This window comes from Abramis brama, assembly GCF_963993115.1.
Source record: "Abramis brama genome assembly, chromosome: 21".
NCBI classification, from domain to species: domain Eukaryota; kingdom Metazoa; phylum Chordata; class Actinopteri; order Cypriniformes; family Leuciscidae; genus Abramis; species Abramis brama.
The window spans coordinates 9,977,660-9,993,791 of record NC_139983.1 but is presented as its reverse complement, the minus strand read 5'-3'; the positions used below and the strand labels follow the sequence as shown (position 1 = coordinate 9,993,791).

Below are 16,132 nucleotides of genomic sequence, written 5' to 3'. Positions count from 1 at the left end.
TATATTTTTTTATTTTATTTTTTATAAAAACTTGAAATATAATTTGTATTAAACCATACATTTTGAAATGATTTAAAATACAAGAACAATACCATACTCCTGTATTTAGTTGATTGTTAATATTACAACTTCTTCAAAGATGCATAGCCTGGATAGTCAGTCTGTACAGATGGTTTCAAACACTTCCTTCCTAGGAATATATTAGAATAAGTTAAAATGTTGATATTAATACTGTAATGGCTTATTCTGTCAGGCCAGATGCTTTCAAACCCCCATAATACAGCAAGGCAGCTTGTATAATATTAACAAAAATGCAAAATAGTTTAATGATCATATGGAGTACAGAGTATATTGATCTTCATTATATGTAACATTTATATATGTTAAGTGCTTCTCTGGGGGGGATAAGCCAGTAATTGCAAAATTAGTTTGCATGCTTTTGATGCTAACAATAATCACACTTTCTTGAATTGGCCGTTTCTGTAAATTAAACATAATTTGTAACAATGGCATATCGCAATATGGACAACAAAAATAAAACATTTGTTTGATCAGATTTTGACTTTGTAAAATATCTTTGTAAAACAAATTAAACAATCTGTCATTTTCAGTGACCGATTCTGACCGTATACTGTCTAAACCTCTCTTTGATGGAACGTGATTGTGAAGTTTAAAATTGCAATTCCCCCCAGAGGTATAACAAGAGGCATATAATGGTTCAAAATAAATTAACCTTTGACCTCTTTATTATTTAATTAGTACATATCTTAACACACCAGGCAACTGCATTTGCCTTTAACAATGACAATAATTTTCCTAAACTAAACATTCAAATCTATAGGATGTAATGCATGTGTACAAATGTTTTATATTTTATATCAAAACTTGTCATTTTAGATATGCAATACAATGTTATGTTATGTGTGATAAGCTTACTCTAATGTAAGAATCAGCATATAAATATTGCATTGACAAATATCCTTAGTATGAATATGACAAAATAGTTGCTTTTCAAGGGTTTCATATGTTGACATATTTTCTGTCAAAGAAAACAGAAAATGAAAAATAGAAAATAAAAAAGTAGTGATTGATCAAAGATCAGCCTATCTACTGAACAGCTTAACTTGATGGAATTTTAATGATGCAATTTTATTTCTCAGTGGTTTGGTCATTTCTTTGTTGTGAGAAATGTGAGTCCCAGGTGAGCCTTTTCCAAGTGTAAAAAGTTCTTATCTTTCCTTGTTAAATTTGCACCTGAAATCATAAAATCATTGTTATTAATTTCACAAAAAAAAAAATCCTGGCAGCTACATGCAATATAAGGAAATCACTTACTAGCTCATTAATATCATTCATTTGGTTTAGCATGCCACTCTCAAATTGCAGCATCAGATGCTTGTTTAGCAGCGGTATCTTGGGGTTTACCATCTGTGTGTGTCACTAGACCCAGGGAATCTCCAATATTATCTACAGCATCCTCCCACACATCATCCTCCACCTCTAATTGAGGTTCTGTTGAAGTAACAGGCTCGTGCTGCAAGTAACCCTTGGCATTTTGTTCAGGTAAAACTGGTGTCTTTACCTCTTTTGCTGCTACAAGTGGTGGTTCAACATCTTCAGACACAACTGAAGGCTCTGCCTTTGCTTCCTTTTTTTCCTGTTCAACCACCTGCAACATTGCTTCCTTTACCTCTGGTGTCACAACAAAAAGTGCTGCAGCTGCTACCCCTACAACTGGGCCAATAGCCGGTGTCACCATCACAGGGGCTAAAGCAGATGTCTGTGTTGCTGGTGTTTCTTCAACAGTAGTCACAGGAGTTGTCTCTATCACAGTCACAACTGGTGTTGCTTTTACCAAAGGCACGACTGGAGTTGTTGGTGTCTGTACTATCTGCTTTACAACCGGTGTCTGCATGGCTGGGGTCATAGCCGGTGCTTCTGCTACTGGAACTACAGGCAATGGTGTCTCTGCCAGGGACACTGTTGGCTTTACTGCTAGAGTCACAACTGATGTTTCTACTGCTGCAGTCACTGCTGGTAGAACTACTGGAGGTGCAGCTTCTTTTACCGTCACTGAAACCAGAGCTGGTGTCTGTAACACCGGGATCGGAACAGGTCTCTCTACTACTGTATTTGCAGTTGTTGCTCCTACTATAATTTCTTGTACTAGGCTCACAACTGTCCTTTCTGCTATTGGGGTCACAGTTGATGTCATCATCACTGGGGTCACAACTGGTGTCTCTGCCAGTGCAACTGAAGTTGGTTTTACTACAGGATTTTCAACTACTGGGATCACAGCTGATGTTCCTGCTGCTGAAGTTCCTGCTGGTGTAACTGGAGTTGCTGCTTCTGTTACAATTACTGAAATCTGAGCTGGTATTTCTAACACTGGTGATGTCTCTGTCACTGCAATTGAAGATGCAACAGGTGTTTCTGCTGCTGAAGTCACTGATGAAACAACTACTGGAGGTGCAGCCTCTTTTACTGTACCTACAACCTGATGTGGTGTCTGTACCACTGGAGTCAAAACTGGTGTCTCAACCACTGCAAGTGGAGCTGACTTTAACACTGGAGTTTCAACTACTGGTATTACAACAGGTGTTTCTGCTGCTGTAGTCACTGCTGAAAAAACTACTGTAGGTGCAGTCTCTGTTACCATCACAGAAACCTGATCTGGTGTCTCTACCACTGGGGTTACAACTGGTGTCTCTGCCAGTGCAACTGAAGTTGGTTTTACTTCAGGAGTTTCAACTACTGGTATCACAACAGGTGTTTCTGCTGCTGTAGTCACTGATGAAACAACTACTGGAGGTGCAGCCTCTTTTACTGTCATTACAACCTGATGTGGTGTCTGTACCACTGGAGTCAAAACGGGTGTCTCTGTCAGTGCAACTGAAGTTTGTTTTACTACAGGAGTTTCAACTACTGGGATCACAGCTGGTGTTTCTGCTGCTGAAGTTCCTGCTGGTGTAACTGGAGTTGCTGCTTCTGTTACAATTACTGAAATCTGAGCTGGTATTTCTACCACTGGTGATGTCTCTGCCACTGCAACTGAAGATGCAACAGGTGTTTCTGCTGCTGATGTCAAAGATGAAACAACTACTGGAGGTGCAGCCTCTTTTACTGTCCCTACAACCTGATGTGGTGTCTGTACCACTGGAGTCAAAACTGGTGTCTCAACCACTGCAAGTGGAGCTGACTTTAACACTGGAGTTTCAACTACTGGTATTACAACAGGTGTTTCTGCTGCTGTAGTCACTGCTGAAAAAACTACTGTAGGTGCAGTCTCTGTTACCATCACAGAAACCTGATCTGGTGTCTCTACCACTGGGGTTACAACTGGTGTCTCTGCCAGTGCAAATGAAGTTGGTTTTACTACAGGAGTTTCAACTACCGGGATCACAGCTGACGCTTTTGCTGCTGAGGTTTCTGCTGGTGTAACTGGAGTTGCTGCTTCTGTTACAATTACTGAAATCTGAGCTGGTATTTCTACCACTAGTGATGTCTCTGCCACTGCAATTGAAGATGCAACAGGTGTTTCTGCTGCTGAAGTCACAGATGAAACAACTACTGGAGGTGCAGCCTCTTTTACTGTCCCTACAACCTGATGTGGTGTCTGTACCACTGGAGTCAAAACTGGAGTCTCAACTGGAGTCTCAACCACTGCAAGTGGAGCTGACTTTAACACTGGAGTTTCAACTACTGGTATCACAACAGGTGTTTCTGCTGCTGTAGTCACTGCTGAAAAAACTACTGTAGGTGCAGTCTCTGTTACCATCAAAGAAACCTGATCTGGTGTTTCTACCACTGGGGTCACAACTGGTGTTTCTGCCAGTGCAACTGAAGTTGGTTTTACTACAGGAGTTTCAACTACTGGGATCACAGCTGACGTTTCTGCTGCTGAAGTTCCTGCTGGTGTAACTGGAGTTGCTGCTTCTGTTACAATTACTGAAATCTGAGCTGGTATTTCTACCACTGGTGATGTCTCTGCCACTGCAATTGAAGATGCAACAGGTGTTTCTGCTGCTGATGTCACTGATGAAACAACTACTGGAGGTGCAGCCTCTTTTACTGTCCCTACAACATGATGTGGTGTCTGTACCACTGGAGTCAAAACTGGTGTCTCAACCACTGCAAGTGGAGCTGACTTTAACACTAGAGTTTCAACTACTGGTATCACAACAGGTGTTTCTGCTGCTGTAGTCACTGCTGAAAAAACTACTGTAAGTGCAGTCTCTGTTACCATCACAGAAACCTGATCTGGTGTCTCTACCACTGGGGTCACAACTGGTGTCTCTGCCAGTGCAACTGAAGTTGATTTTACTACAGGAGTTTCAACTACTGGGATCACAGCTGACGTTTCTGCTGCTGAAGTTCCTGCTGGTGTAACTGGAGTTGCTGCTTCTGTTACAATTACTGAAATCTGAGCTGGTATTTCTACCACTGGTGATGTCTCTGCCACTGCAATTGAAGATGCAACAGGTGTTTCTGCTGCTGAAGTCACTGATGAAACAACTACTGGAGGTGCAGCCTCTTTTACTGTCCCTACAACCTGATGTGGTGTCTGTACCACTGGAGTCAAAACTGGTGTCTCTGCCAGTGCAACTGGAGTTGACTTTACAACAGGAGTTTCTACGACTGGGATCACAGCTGGCGTTTCTGCTGTTGAAGTTACTGCTGGTGTAACTGGAGTTGCTGCTTCTGTTACAATTACTGAAATCTGAGCTGGTATTTCTACCACTGGTGATGTCTCTGCCACTGAAACTCCAGATACTGCTGGAGTTTCTACTACAAAGGTCACATTTTGTTCTGATGCTACTAGAGTTACAGCTGATGTAGCTACTACAGAAGATACAATCTCTGGTACTGTCTCTGGAATTATAGCTGGTATCTCAACGACTGGTGTCTGTGTCACTGCAGCTACAGTTGGTTTTACTGATGTGATGGAAGCCACAGGAGTTTTGATTACTTGGCTCACTGTTGTTTCTGCAAATGGGGTCACATCTAGTGTAACTTCTTCTAGAGGTACAGTTTCTGTCATTGAAGCAACAGCTGGAGTCTCTGCCACAGATGTTACAGCTAATGACATTATCACTGGACCTGCAGTTGGTGACTGTACTGCTGGGATCTCTACTAGAGGGGGCACATTCGTTTTTTCTATCACAGCTGGTGTTTCTACATCTGTGCTCACAACTGCTGCTTCTGCTACTGTAGTCACTACTGCTACTGAAGATGCAGCCACTGTTACTAGCACTGAACCAATATCTGGTGTTGCTACCACTGGAATCACATTCTGTATGTCTACTACTGAGGCCACAGCAGTCCTCACAATCACCGATTCAACATTTGGTGTTTCTGCTGCTACAGTCACAACAGGTGTGTCTTCCACTGGTGCTACCATTGACTCTTTGCCTAGAGATACAAATTGTGTTACTTCATCTAGAGGTGTAGCTGGTGTCACTACCACAGAAATAACAGTGGGCATCTCCTCCACTTGTTCTTTGATCACTGTTGTCAACACTGACGTGTCAGTGTCTATGTTTTGATTCTGTGGAGTTACAACAGAATTGAGAGTATCAGTCGTCTTTGCCTTTGTAGTCTTTGTAGATGTAACCACTGGCATTTCAACTTCAAGTTCTGTGACCACTGATGTGACAATAGGTTTCTCCAGTTCCAGTTCAGTTACTACAGCTGTCTCTACTTTAACTTCTGTTACCACTGGCATTTCAACCTTCTGTTCTGTCACTTCAAGTGTCGCAGCTCTGAGTTCACTCACTACTTGTGTTTGTATCTCAGAAACAGAAATGTCTGGCATTTCTTCTGTAACTTCAGAGCTAAATGGTGGTACCTGTGCTATGAGCGTTGCTTCTGTTGCTGCTTGTATTTCATCTTTAATTTCTGCCTTGTCTAACTGTAACTTATTTGACAGTGTTGTTTCTATCAACTGTTCAAGAGGTTCACATTTTATCCTAACATCATCATCTCCTTCATTCTTGTGTTCACTCACATTACTAACTTCCATTTGTGTAGCAGTATTGTTTTGTGCCAGCACTGTGGTTGCAGCCACTTCAATCACAGTCGCCCCTGAGTCATTCCTTTCTGGTTCCGATTTGGGTGCAACAGCCATTGTAATCTTTTCTTCTGGAACTTCTGTTTCTTTCAATAATGTTGATGTCATTGCTGAAGCCTGGTCACCATCTATTGCTTCAGCATGAACTATAGTCATTTCAGATGCATCGCCCTCTTGTTCTGTTGCCGTCGATAGCTCTGATATTGCGAGTGCCTGTGCTACTGGTTCAACCACTGTTAGTTTCTCTTTCCCTGACTGTTTTGTTGTATTCTCTATAATGGCAACCATCTCTAAAACCTTACCAGTCTTAATATTCTCAGTTGTCACTGGTTGTTCATTCTCTTTGGGCAGTTCCGGACTATGTTTGGTGTCTTCACTGCACTCCTCTATTTGAGAACCCACTATTTGTATTGGTACAGGTCTTTCTTCAACTTCTGGCAATGCAGTCTCTAGAGGTGTCAGTATGATTTCACAACTAGTTTCGAGCTCTGCTGATGTTTCTGTGTGCTCAGATACATCTTTTGAAAACCTAGGAACAACTGTGTGTTCTCTAATTTCATGAACCGTCTCTCCATTTTCAGTATCCGCATCAACAGTTATTTCAGGAGATTCATCAGTAGTATTTGTATGAGCAGAAACATCTTGATTGTCTGTTTCATTGCTTTCAGTATTTTCTAAAAGTTGCCCTTCTTTTACAGCAAGTTCCTCTACCTCTTTTAGAAAAATCCTGTCCATTCTGTCACTTGCTCTGTCATCCACTTTGTTATTATCCATATCTGTATCAATGTCTACTTTATAGATCTCTTCAGCCTGCTCAACTAATACAGATTCTGGAAGTGACACCTCCTTGGCTGGTATCTGTTCTCTGGTTAATGATTCATCTACATCTTCTGGAATGTTTTTAGCCATTTTCTCACTGATCTCCTCTACAGTCACTGCTGAATTACCTGCTAAAAAGACTGCATCTTGTACGCCAACTTGTATTTCACAGACATCAACTTGTATTGATTCAACTTCTTCTTCTAAATTGTCTTCTAACTCCAGTGTCTCTGCCACTATGTGATCTGAACTTATAATACTCTCTTTGCTTTCCAGACACTCCTCCACTGAGGCAATCATTTCAGTTTCTTCCTCAGGGACATCTGAGGCTTCAGTGAGTGCGGCTTTCTCAAACTCAGCAGGTGACAATTCAACATCTGGTAGCTTCAGCTCTTTTTCAGGTTTAGCAGCTAATGGTTGTTCGTACACAGGTTCCTCTAACTCTGGATACAATGGATACTCTGTTTCAGGACCCTGGGTGTAGTCTGACATAACCTGATCCAGCCCAGCTTCACTTTGCATTGCATCAATCATTTGTCCGAGTTCAATACCAGTTGTACATTCCTCTGTTTTTCCCTCCATATGAGTCTCCTCTGATTCTTCCACTAAAGGCTCTGCCACTAATTTAATGACTTGCTCTACGTCCAGCTGAGTTTCAGTGGCAGATTCTTCTTCATTCTCAATTATTTCCTGATACTCAGTCTGCACATCCTTGATTTCAGCTTCATAGACCTCATCTGTCTCAAGTCCTGCAGCTTCAGGTTCATCTGTAAAGTTATCAGAAACTAATTCAGTTGGGACAGCATCGCTCACTTCAGGTATTGCCTCCACTAAGTGTGCAGGGAGATGCTCTTCAACAAACTCTATTTCTTGGGATACTAGACCTGTACATATTGCTGTTGCCTCAGTTTTCTTATGTGCAATCAAAACCTTTGTTTCCGCTGGTGTGTATGACTGTACAATATAAGGTGAACATGACACGGACAGAGATTCTTGCCTTTCATCTTTTGTAGTTACCGATTGAATACTTGGAGTCATGCAGATAGATTGAATAGCTTCCTGTAGGATCACATCTGATGTTTGTATACCATATTCAGCCGACACTGGTGTAACATGTCCAGATGTCCAGGGTGATTCAGTTAGTTGCGAGACTGCCGAGACCATTTCAGTAGTGTCATCCCCAGTGAATTGTTCACTTGCTGGTTCTGGGGCAGTGACCGCATCAGCTGTCAACTCCACAATGTCCTCAGATAAGGTGTCATCCTGTGTTGTCCACTCTGCAGAAGATACTGGTGTTACAATGCTTTCCTCAATGATGCCTTCCTCTGGTATATCACTCAGTTGTTGATGTTTGCTCACAAAGTCTGTGAGTTCTTCAAAGTCCTCTGATAGACCATGTATGGCTGTTGGTCCAGTGTTACTTGAAGTTTTAACTGCAATTTTGGGCACTAAGTCATTGGATGTGTCCTGTTCTAACACTTGTAATGTCATCTCTGGTTTCTCATGTTCTATTGTTATTTCAACTTGTTGTTCATTCACCTCCTTCAGACTTACAGGCTCAATTATTTCATACTCAGACAGGGGAATGATAGCTGGGGTTTCATCATCTTCATCACCTGTTTCATGATCCTTAGCAGCCTCATCTGAGGACGTTTGTTCTTGCCTTGCTTCTGATTTTCTTTTTTTATGCCCTGGAATAAGCTTCTTCATAGAAAATGAATCGTCTTTGTTCATCTCACTGTCTGAAGGTATCTGCTCAGGGGTACTACTTTCTCCAGTTCTGACCTTTCTCTTTGGGGTGACCATTTTTTTAAACGTTTTCCATGTGGATCCCATTTCTCCCTCTGCAGGACTTCCTGTTTGTTCATTAGATGATGTGAGATGATCAAAATCACCCTCAAAGGAACTTCCAAGTGGAGACTCAGTTGTTTTCTCATTTTCTTCTCTTTTGTCTGCCGTTTCATCCTCATTTGTCCTCATCCTAGCCTTTTTTTTAGAGGAGCCACCACAAATCAGTGCCTCCCAGGAAACGGTGGTGTCAGATTTCTTTTTGGACTCTTGAGGGCTTACATCAGCAACCAGCTCCTCTTCAGCAGGTTTTGGTTCCCCAATCACTGGTTCCTCCACTTCCCCTTGCTCTGTCATTTCCAAGAATGGCTTTGGCTGTTCAGAGACTTGTTCCTCGGCCTCGATCACCTTTTCTGCAGCATTACTTTCTCTCTGCTTTCTTGTAGAAAATTTCCTAAAAAGTCTTTTAAGTGGACTTCCTTGTACCTTATCTTTCTCTAGAACATTCAGAAGCTCTCCTTCAGGTAACAACTTGTCATCAGCTTTCTCCACTGCATCTTTTTCTTCCTCTGATAAAATATAAGGGATATCAAGACACATGCATTTACTGTCCTCATGTTCAGCCTCATCTGCATCAATTTTCTCGATTATTTTGAGTTCCTCTTCCTTACTCTCTTTCTGTATTTCCTCTTCTTTCTTTCTTTTTTTTAAACTGGCAAAGATACCTTGTGTAAAGAATTGCTTGATTGGCGACATTTGTTCCTCCGGCTCAGGACTTTCTTTTGCCATTTCTTTATCAGGTGTGTCCTCCACATGATGTTCCACTAACTTTATGTCCGGATCCAACTCCGTTTCATTGTCTGTTTGTTGAGAGGGTTCTGCTGCATCAGGCTGGGAAAACGCCTCACTTTTGTGAGTCTCGTCAGTCGTGTTTTCATTTGCTGCCACTGCACTGTTCTCTTGAGTGTCATTGGAGTCCTCTGAGGGACTTGCAACTCTTTCTTCTTGCTCATTTGCTTCAGTCTTTTCACATGTGTCTTTTTTTAGGGTAAACTTAAATCCAACAAATCTGAACATTTTTTTGAAGCCAACTTCATTGATATCATTCACTTGGTTGTCCTCCTTAGGTTCTTCACCATCCGCATTGACCATCTCTGTGCTCTCATTCTTAATGTTTGGTTGAAGAGCATCCATTTCCTGAAGGTCTTCAGTTGTTTCTGTGCCATCTTCTTTCAGAGTGACAGACCCTGAGCCAACTAACATAAAGAAAGAAAGAAAGTTCAAGAAAGTTGAGTATGTATGCTATAAATATATATATACACAGTATAAAGTATTTGTGCTTGGATATTTACTACTATATAAGCGCTGTTTTCATTTCAAATTGGAAACAATGAGGGAGACAATTAATTGAATAGCAATAACATATTACCACCTACCATCTTCATGTACTCTTTCCTCAAAGTGGCCATTTAATTCATCTGCATGACTCCTTGTCTTTACATTCAAATTGGAGATCTGTCCATTTTTCTGTAACAACTAAGCAAAAGACAGTACAAATTAAGGAGTGACCAACAAGTTAAACAATGGATTTAGCTCTCCGTTCTTATGACTCATAATGGAACAATAAATAATGTTAATTTGCATTGTACAAACATTACACACAATAAAATAATACAAAATTATGCTATAAAATGTATTAATGTCTATTGTCTCAAAGTATAAAGTAAGACAATGAATAATGAACAACAACATACTCAAAAGGTTATGGTTAAAATTAGTTGGCTCAGTCAGGCCAAAAAAAAAAAGTATATAGTGACAGATTGAAGTTAAGAAATTCCCCTAACATTTTTCAAAGGTTATCACAATATAATTTGACTACATTTGCTTAATGTTAACCACATAATCACAATGTAATTTGAAGGAGAGGTCCCTTGGGATAACTAACAAAACAAAATACGTTATCCGAGGAATCCGAGTATCAGATAGCTCTCCTTTGACTAAAAGCCATCTCACAGACTTCCTGTTAAACCATGGCTGACCTCAGCATGTTTTACATGGAAAATCAATGCACCCAGTACAGTAAGGGAAAATTCCATCAATCCTTTGGGAATAAGAGCACTACAAATATCCCTATCCATTAATGTGCACACATTAGTACAAAACAACTGACAAACCCAAACAGAGTTGTGATATGTTGAAATAAATAAGTCTTTCAAAAAACAAAAGGAAATTGCATTTTAAATTCTTAACCTTCACTTAATACAATAAAATGATTCAGATGAACAAGAAAACAAACATCAAAGGCCAAACCAGTAACTCAATCCACATAATAAGAAGCAGTGTAGTAGTGATGAAACACTTTTAAATCTAATTTAAAGTTTAGAGTCCGGGTGTAAAAGAATATACCATATATCCTTTGCCAGCCATTGGGGATGCATCAATTATTAGGGTTACTGTATTATTCTTGGCACTTGGCAGATGATTTGTATATGTGTGTGATTTTACCCAAATATGTCTACTCCTGCAGTTCTCATGCTACAAGATGACAAATTCTTCCTCAATGTTTTTCTTGAAAGTAAAGAACCATCCAAAATAAAGAAAATGTTCCATAGAATTTTCCTGAATCTGAATTCACCATAGAGATATTTAAAAATATATATATGATTTAACATAAAATTAATGCAAATCTCAATAATTTGCTCTTTCAAAAACTAAGATAAATGATCTAATCTTAACTACCATGACCAAATGCAAATTAATTTTTTTCACTAAAGTGTATTTAGGCCAAACACCTATAAATAGGACAAAGTCACCTTATCTTCTTCCTTTTAACTTTTGACTTACTGCAGGTAAATAGCTTTTATTTTTTGACATTTATTTTGACATTTTCCCCCCATAAATAACTAATAAATTTAGTACATCAAGCAGAACACTATCATTATAATATATATATGTGTGTGTGTGTGTGTGCTATCAGATGTTTCTTCTAAATAGCAATGAGATTGAGATCAAATGGAGATTATAGCTTCAGTCTCAAAACTTTCTTATGAGAAAATCAATGTCACATGTGTCCACTCTACAGTTTCAGAATATTTGTCAACAATGTCTCAAACTGTGCTCAAATTTGCCAAAACACCAAAGTCTGCAATCAAAACTCATACATGAAGTCACATTTCTCATTGAATGATCAAGACTAAATTAACTGCTATCCCCATTCTTTTTATGACTCTTTACATTCACTGTCAACAAATGTCTAATTTGGGTGTATTTTATGTATCCCTCAAGGAGAAACAAGGAGAAAAACATAACTGAGAAATCTCTTCTCCCGAGGTAAAAAAAGAAAAGAAAAGAAGAGCAACCACTGAGCAATAATTTGATCCCGTCTACCTATCAAACATTCTGAACATGTAGCCTATGTTCTGCATTACCTCAAAAATGCTATCTAGGTAGGCAGCTCGCTATGTTTTGAGATGCAGCCCGTGCGTGTCCTTAGATTCAGAGATCGTGCCTTTGAAAGTTTGTGAAGCATTTCTTTGCAAGCAGGAGACTGATTTGATGTATTCTACCTTGTCATCGGCACTGCCGTCCCCCTGAGCCTCGCTCGCTGCTGCAGTGACCGCGAGTTCCTCCGCCTCGTCCTCCTCGCATCTGCCGCTGGATGATGCCGTAGCTCCCATTTCACAATCCTTCTCTCCTTCTCTTCGCTTTCTTCCGTTTCACACAATGTAACTGCAAAGCGAAAGGGAGGATATCCAAAGATGAGTGCTGAGCGGTGGTCGGACTCAGAAGTGATGCAGTTTGGCTCGATACAAACTCTTTTAGGACGCATCCTTCCTGCATCACATGAACACACTGGCACGCCTCGACGGATCAATGGGAGAGAGAACGAGAGTCCTGGGATGACCTAGGGACAACCACTACAATTAACGTTTTTAGCTCGTGATTATGCTTCTCTATTCATCGCATGTTTTTATGTATAGTCCAATATTGGATTTAGGCGAATTAAAAGCTTGTAAAAACAACTCAAAACGTATGTGGAATAACTATAGCCTAAATGCTGTTTTAAAATAAGACAAATGTTAAGTTAATTTCAAAGTTGAAAAAATGTGTTCTCATGTGACCCTTTGAGGAAAAAACACTTCCTACATACAAATGTATTTTTTTGTGATAATTTGTTTTTAAAGCAATTAAACTGCCAAGAAATATTTTAATATCAATGTCTTAATATTAAATCCAATAAATTCAATTCACTTGGCCCACTCATTCATAAATGAAATGGCGAAAGGTATGTGGACACTCCCTAATTATCAAGTTTGTCTTTTCCAGTAATCCCAGTGAAACAAATATTAATGCTACATTGCTACAATATAATTATGTGCTTCTGATTTTGTTGTAATTTTCTGTTGTGAATGGCAATGTGTGAATGACAAAGTTAGGTCCATGTAGAAATTAGGGCTGTAACGGTTCAAATTTCTCATGGTTAGGAATGTGCTGTGTTCAGGGAATAAAGGACTACTGTCGAATAAAAAATAAGAACAAATAATCCAACTACAAGCAACAGCACAAATAATAGGGTGAATTAAGGGTGATTGGGAAAGTTTTTGAACCGCCTTGTGCAAGGTTTCTTGCCATAAATTAAAAACAACTGCCCAACACATGCTACATTTCTGTAATACTGAAGATGTTACCTATCCATTTGAACAGGAAAAACGTTTATATTATAATGAAAGGATGTGTTACATACACTTTTATGTAAACTGAGCCTAATGGGGGCATTATTTGGATGAGATGTTAGGTGCCTCCATGAATTAACCGCATTTAACCTGCACAACGGAACATTCCTTTAATGGAAACATGCAAATGTTTCTATTTTCAGAATTTGGTCGTTTCATTTTAGCAAAATCTAGCTAGTTCATGAATATTTTTGTGGTTGATTAGGGCTTACACAAATAAAGAGGTTGGGAACCACTGATTTAGAGCATACAGAGCATAAACAATGGTTCTCTATTGCAAGGTTAATCAAGGTTTATTTTCTTAATTAGCAAAGCCTTTAAGCACTGTCCCAATCACCCAAAATCATGCTGTCCCGTCCACCCAAACATATTAACAATTTTTTTTTACTGATTTTGTATCAGTAGTGCATCATATTAGTGTTTCCATCAAAAGTTTGTACAATAGTAGCTACAACAATTTTAGGACCCTATTATGAAATCAGCAAAAGCTAATGTCATTTTCCTCAGTTCATCACTTGCAGGATGTCACAGTAATAAGGGCATCCAATTTTGATTATGTGGTCTCACAGCTAGGGCTCAGCAAAAAAAGTTTTTATTTTCACTCATTAGGTGAGAAAATAAACTCTGTATAGTTATACTGTCCCATTCGACCTTATGTCCCAATCACCCTTAATTCACCTACAATAGTTTTCAGTTTTTTCAGGTAGCCGAGGTCTATCAGTTTTAAATCAAATGTAAAACAACATTGCATATAATCTTCACTGTATAAATTAAATAAAGATGAATCATTATTAAAGTTACAAAAGCTATTCAGTCAAGAGCAGTGAGTGATTTTCTTGTTTTTTTGTTGTTTAACATTAAAAACTCAATATTTGCACGCTTTCTGTGTTCGTGCTTTGGATTAGTGCATACACAAATCTTCTCATAGCGTGCACACTTGTCTCTTTCGTGTCTTGCGCTTGAATGTTTAAATTTGGCAGTTTGGAACTTTAAACACAGATAGCAACGTATGCTGTTCAGGTCTCATCTGCGTTTGTCAGATCTGAGATGAACCGTGGTGCAAGTGCGTGCAGAACCGTGGGTGGAGAATGGTACAGTAAGATTTTTTACAGAGAACCGTAACACCCCTAGTATAAATTGCTTGTCGAACATTTTAAAAGCATGCAAAAAGCATGAATCTAACTCTCCTGGGAAGGCCTTCCACTATCTTTAAATTGGATGCAGGGATTTGATCCCATTTAGACTGAAAAGCATAAATGAAGGGACCTGGCTTGCAGTTGGAGTTTCAAATGATCCGGAAGGTGTTCAGCAGGGTTCAGGTCTGAGCTGTGCAGGCCAGTTAGTTCCTCTACACCATAAAGCATTTCTATTACTGCCATGCTGGGACAGAAACGGGCCTTCCTGCTTAATTAAAGCCCATACTCTAATATTATATGATGCATAGCATATGTCCTCACAGAAATGTCTTGAAAAATCAAACTGCTCATTATAAGGGGGTATCCATATACTTTTCACTACAGATTGTATGTGGCTCAAATCTAATAGGCCTACTACTCACCTTTCAAAGAACAACTTACTAGTAGAGAAGTATGATGGTTGAAAACAACATGGAGCTGAACTGCTTTCCATCAGCAGAGTCCGGACAGCTTGTAAAATTGATGGAGCACAATGTACGGAACATCTACAACAGAAAACCCTTTGTCTGAATACTCAGAATGGAAGCTTGGGAGAAAGTTATTTCAGTAATCCCAAACACAAGGTAAAATAAACACTGGTGTGGCTCAAAAACAATGAAGGTGAATGTCTGATAAGCCCAGCCAAAGTCCTGATCTTAATCTAATTATAAATCCATGCAGCACTACTTACGGATGTAGGATTTATAATTCTGTGAAATAAGAAAATGAAATGAAGGTCTCCAAACATCTGTACACTGTAAAAAAAAGAATATATGATCAATAATTCATGGCAACATATGTTTTTACATTACTTTAAAATAATTTTTTTATTTGAGATATCTTTATATAGTTATACGAGGTTCAACTGGATTTTCCAAGTCAATTGAATTTAATATAATTTAAGATGAAACGATATGTACAGCCACTTTTATTATACAACTATTATATAACTTAAAATATAACTATAATTTTAAGTTGAAATATTTTTTTTTAGTGAAAGCATCCAGCAATCCATCAGAAAGCAATGCTTTCTGTGAATGCAAGTTACTAAGAGTTATGTGCTAAACTGAGTTTAACCTTTATCATAATATGTTTGTTCTCATACAGAAAATATGATTTATTTTTATGTACTATGCACAAGGATGATAGAAATGATTAAGAATTATCATTATTATTACTTCAGCCAGTGTGAATATGTTGAAATGTAGGCACAGTAAAAGAAGATTCTGTGTTTTGTTGAGGTCAAACAGGGTTGGAATAACTTACAGCCATTGTAAATGGATTATGTAATAGTAAGAGAAAAGCCTGCTAATTTGGGAGCAATGGAAGAAAAGATAAAAATATAGATTTTCCAGCCATTTTGGGCAGCACATACCCAAAAGCTGTAAAGTGGAAAGTCTGGGCAGAGGGTGAATTAAAATCAACTGACTGGTCAAATGTTATTCTGAGGAGGAACAGTCTTTATCATAATGCAATTTGAGATTAAATGAGGCCATGTGAACTCAAACATCACGAGTGTGACAAACAACCCAACATAAAACACTCTG

At 39.0% G+C, this 16,132-nt stretch overlaps 1 protein-coding gene across 1 annotated transcript; it reads right to left on the bottom strand.

Annotated features, from left to right (window-relative positions):
* Nucleotides 1–23: 23 nt before the first annotated feature.
* akap12a (A kinase (PRKA) anchor protein 12a) lies at nucleotides 24–13,102 on the bottom strand. Its single transcript, XM_084097600.1, has 4 exons — nucleotides 12,244–13,102; nucleotides 10,114–10,213; nucleotides 1,336–9,933; nucleotides 24–1,254 (listed from the first exon to the last, which is right to left on the bottom strand). The coding sequence occupies exons 1-3, from the start codon at nucleotides 12,352–12,354 to the stop codon at nucleotides 1,376–1,378; spliced, it is 8,769 nt and encodes a 2,922-aa protein (XP_083953726.1). The 5' UTR covers nucleotides 12,355–13,102; the 3' UTR covers nucleotides 24–1,254; nucleotides 1,336–1,375.
* Between the last annotated feature and the right edge of the window lie 3,030 nt (nucleotides 13,103–16,132).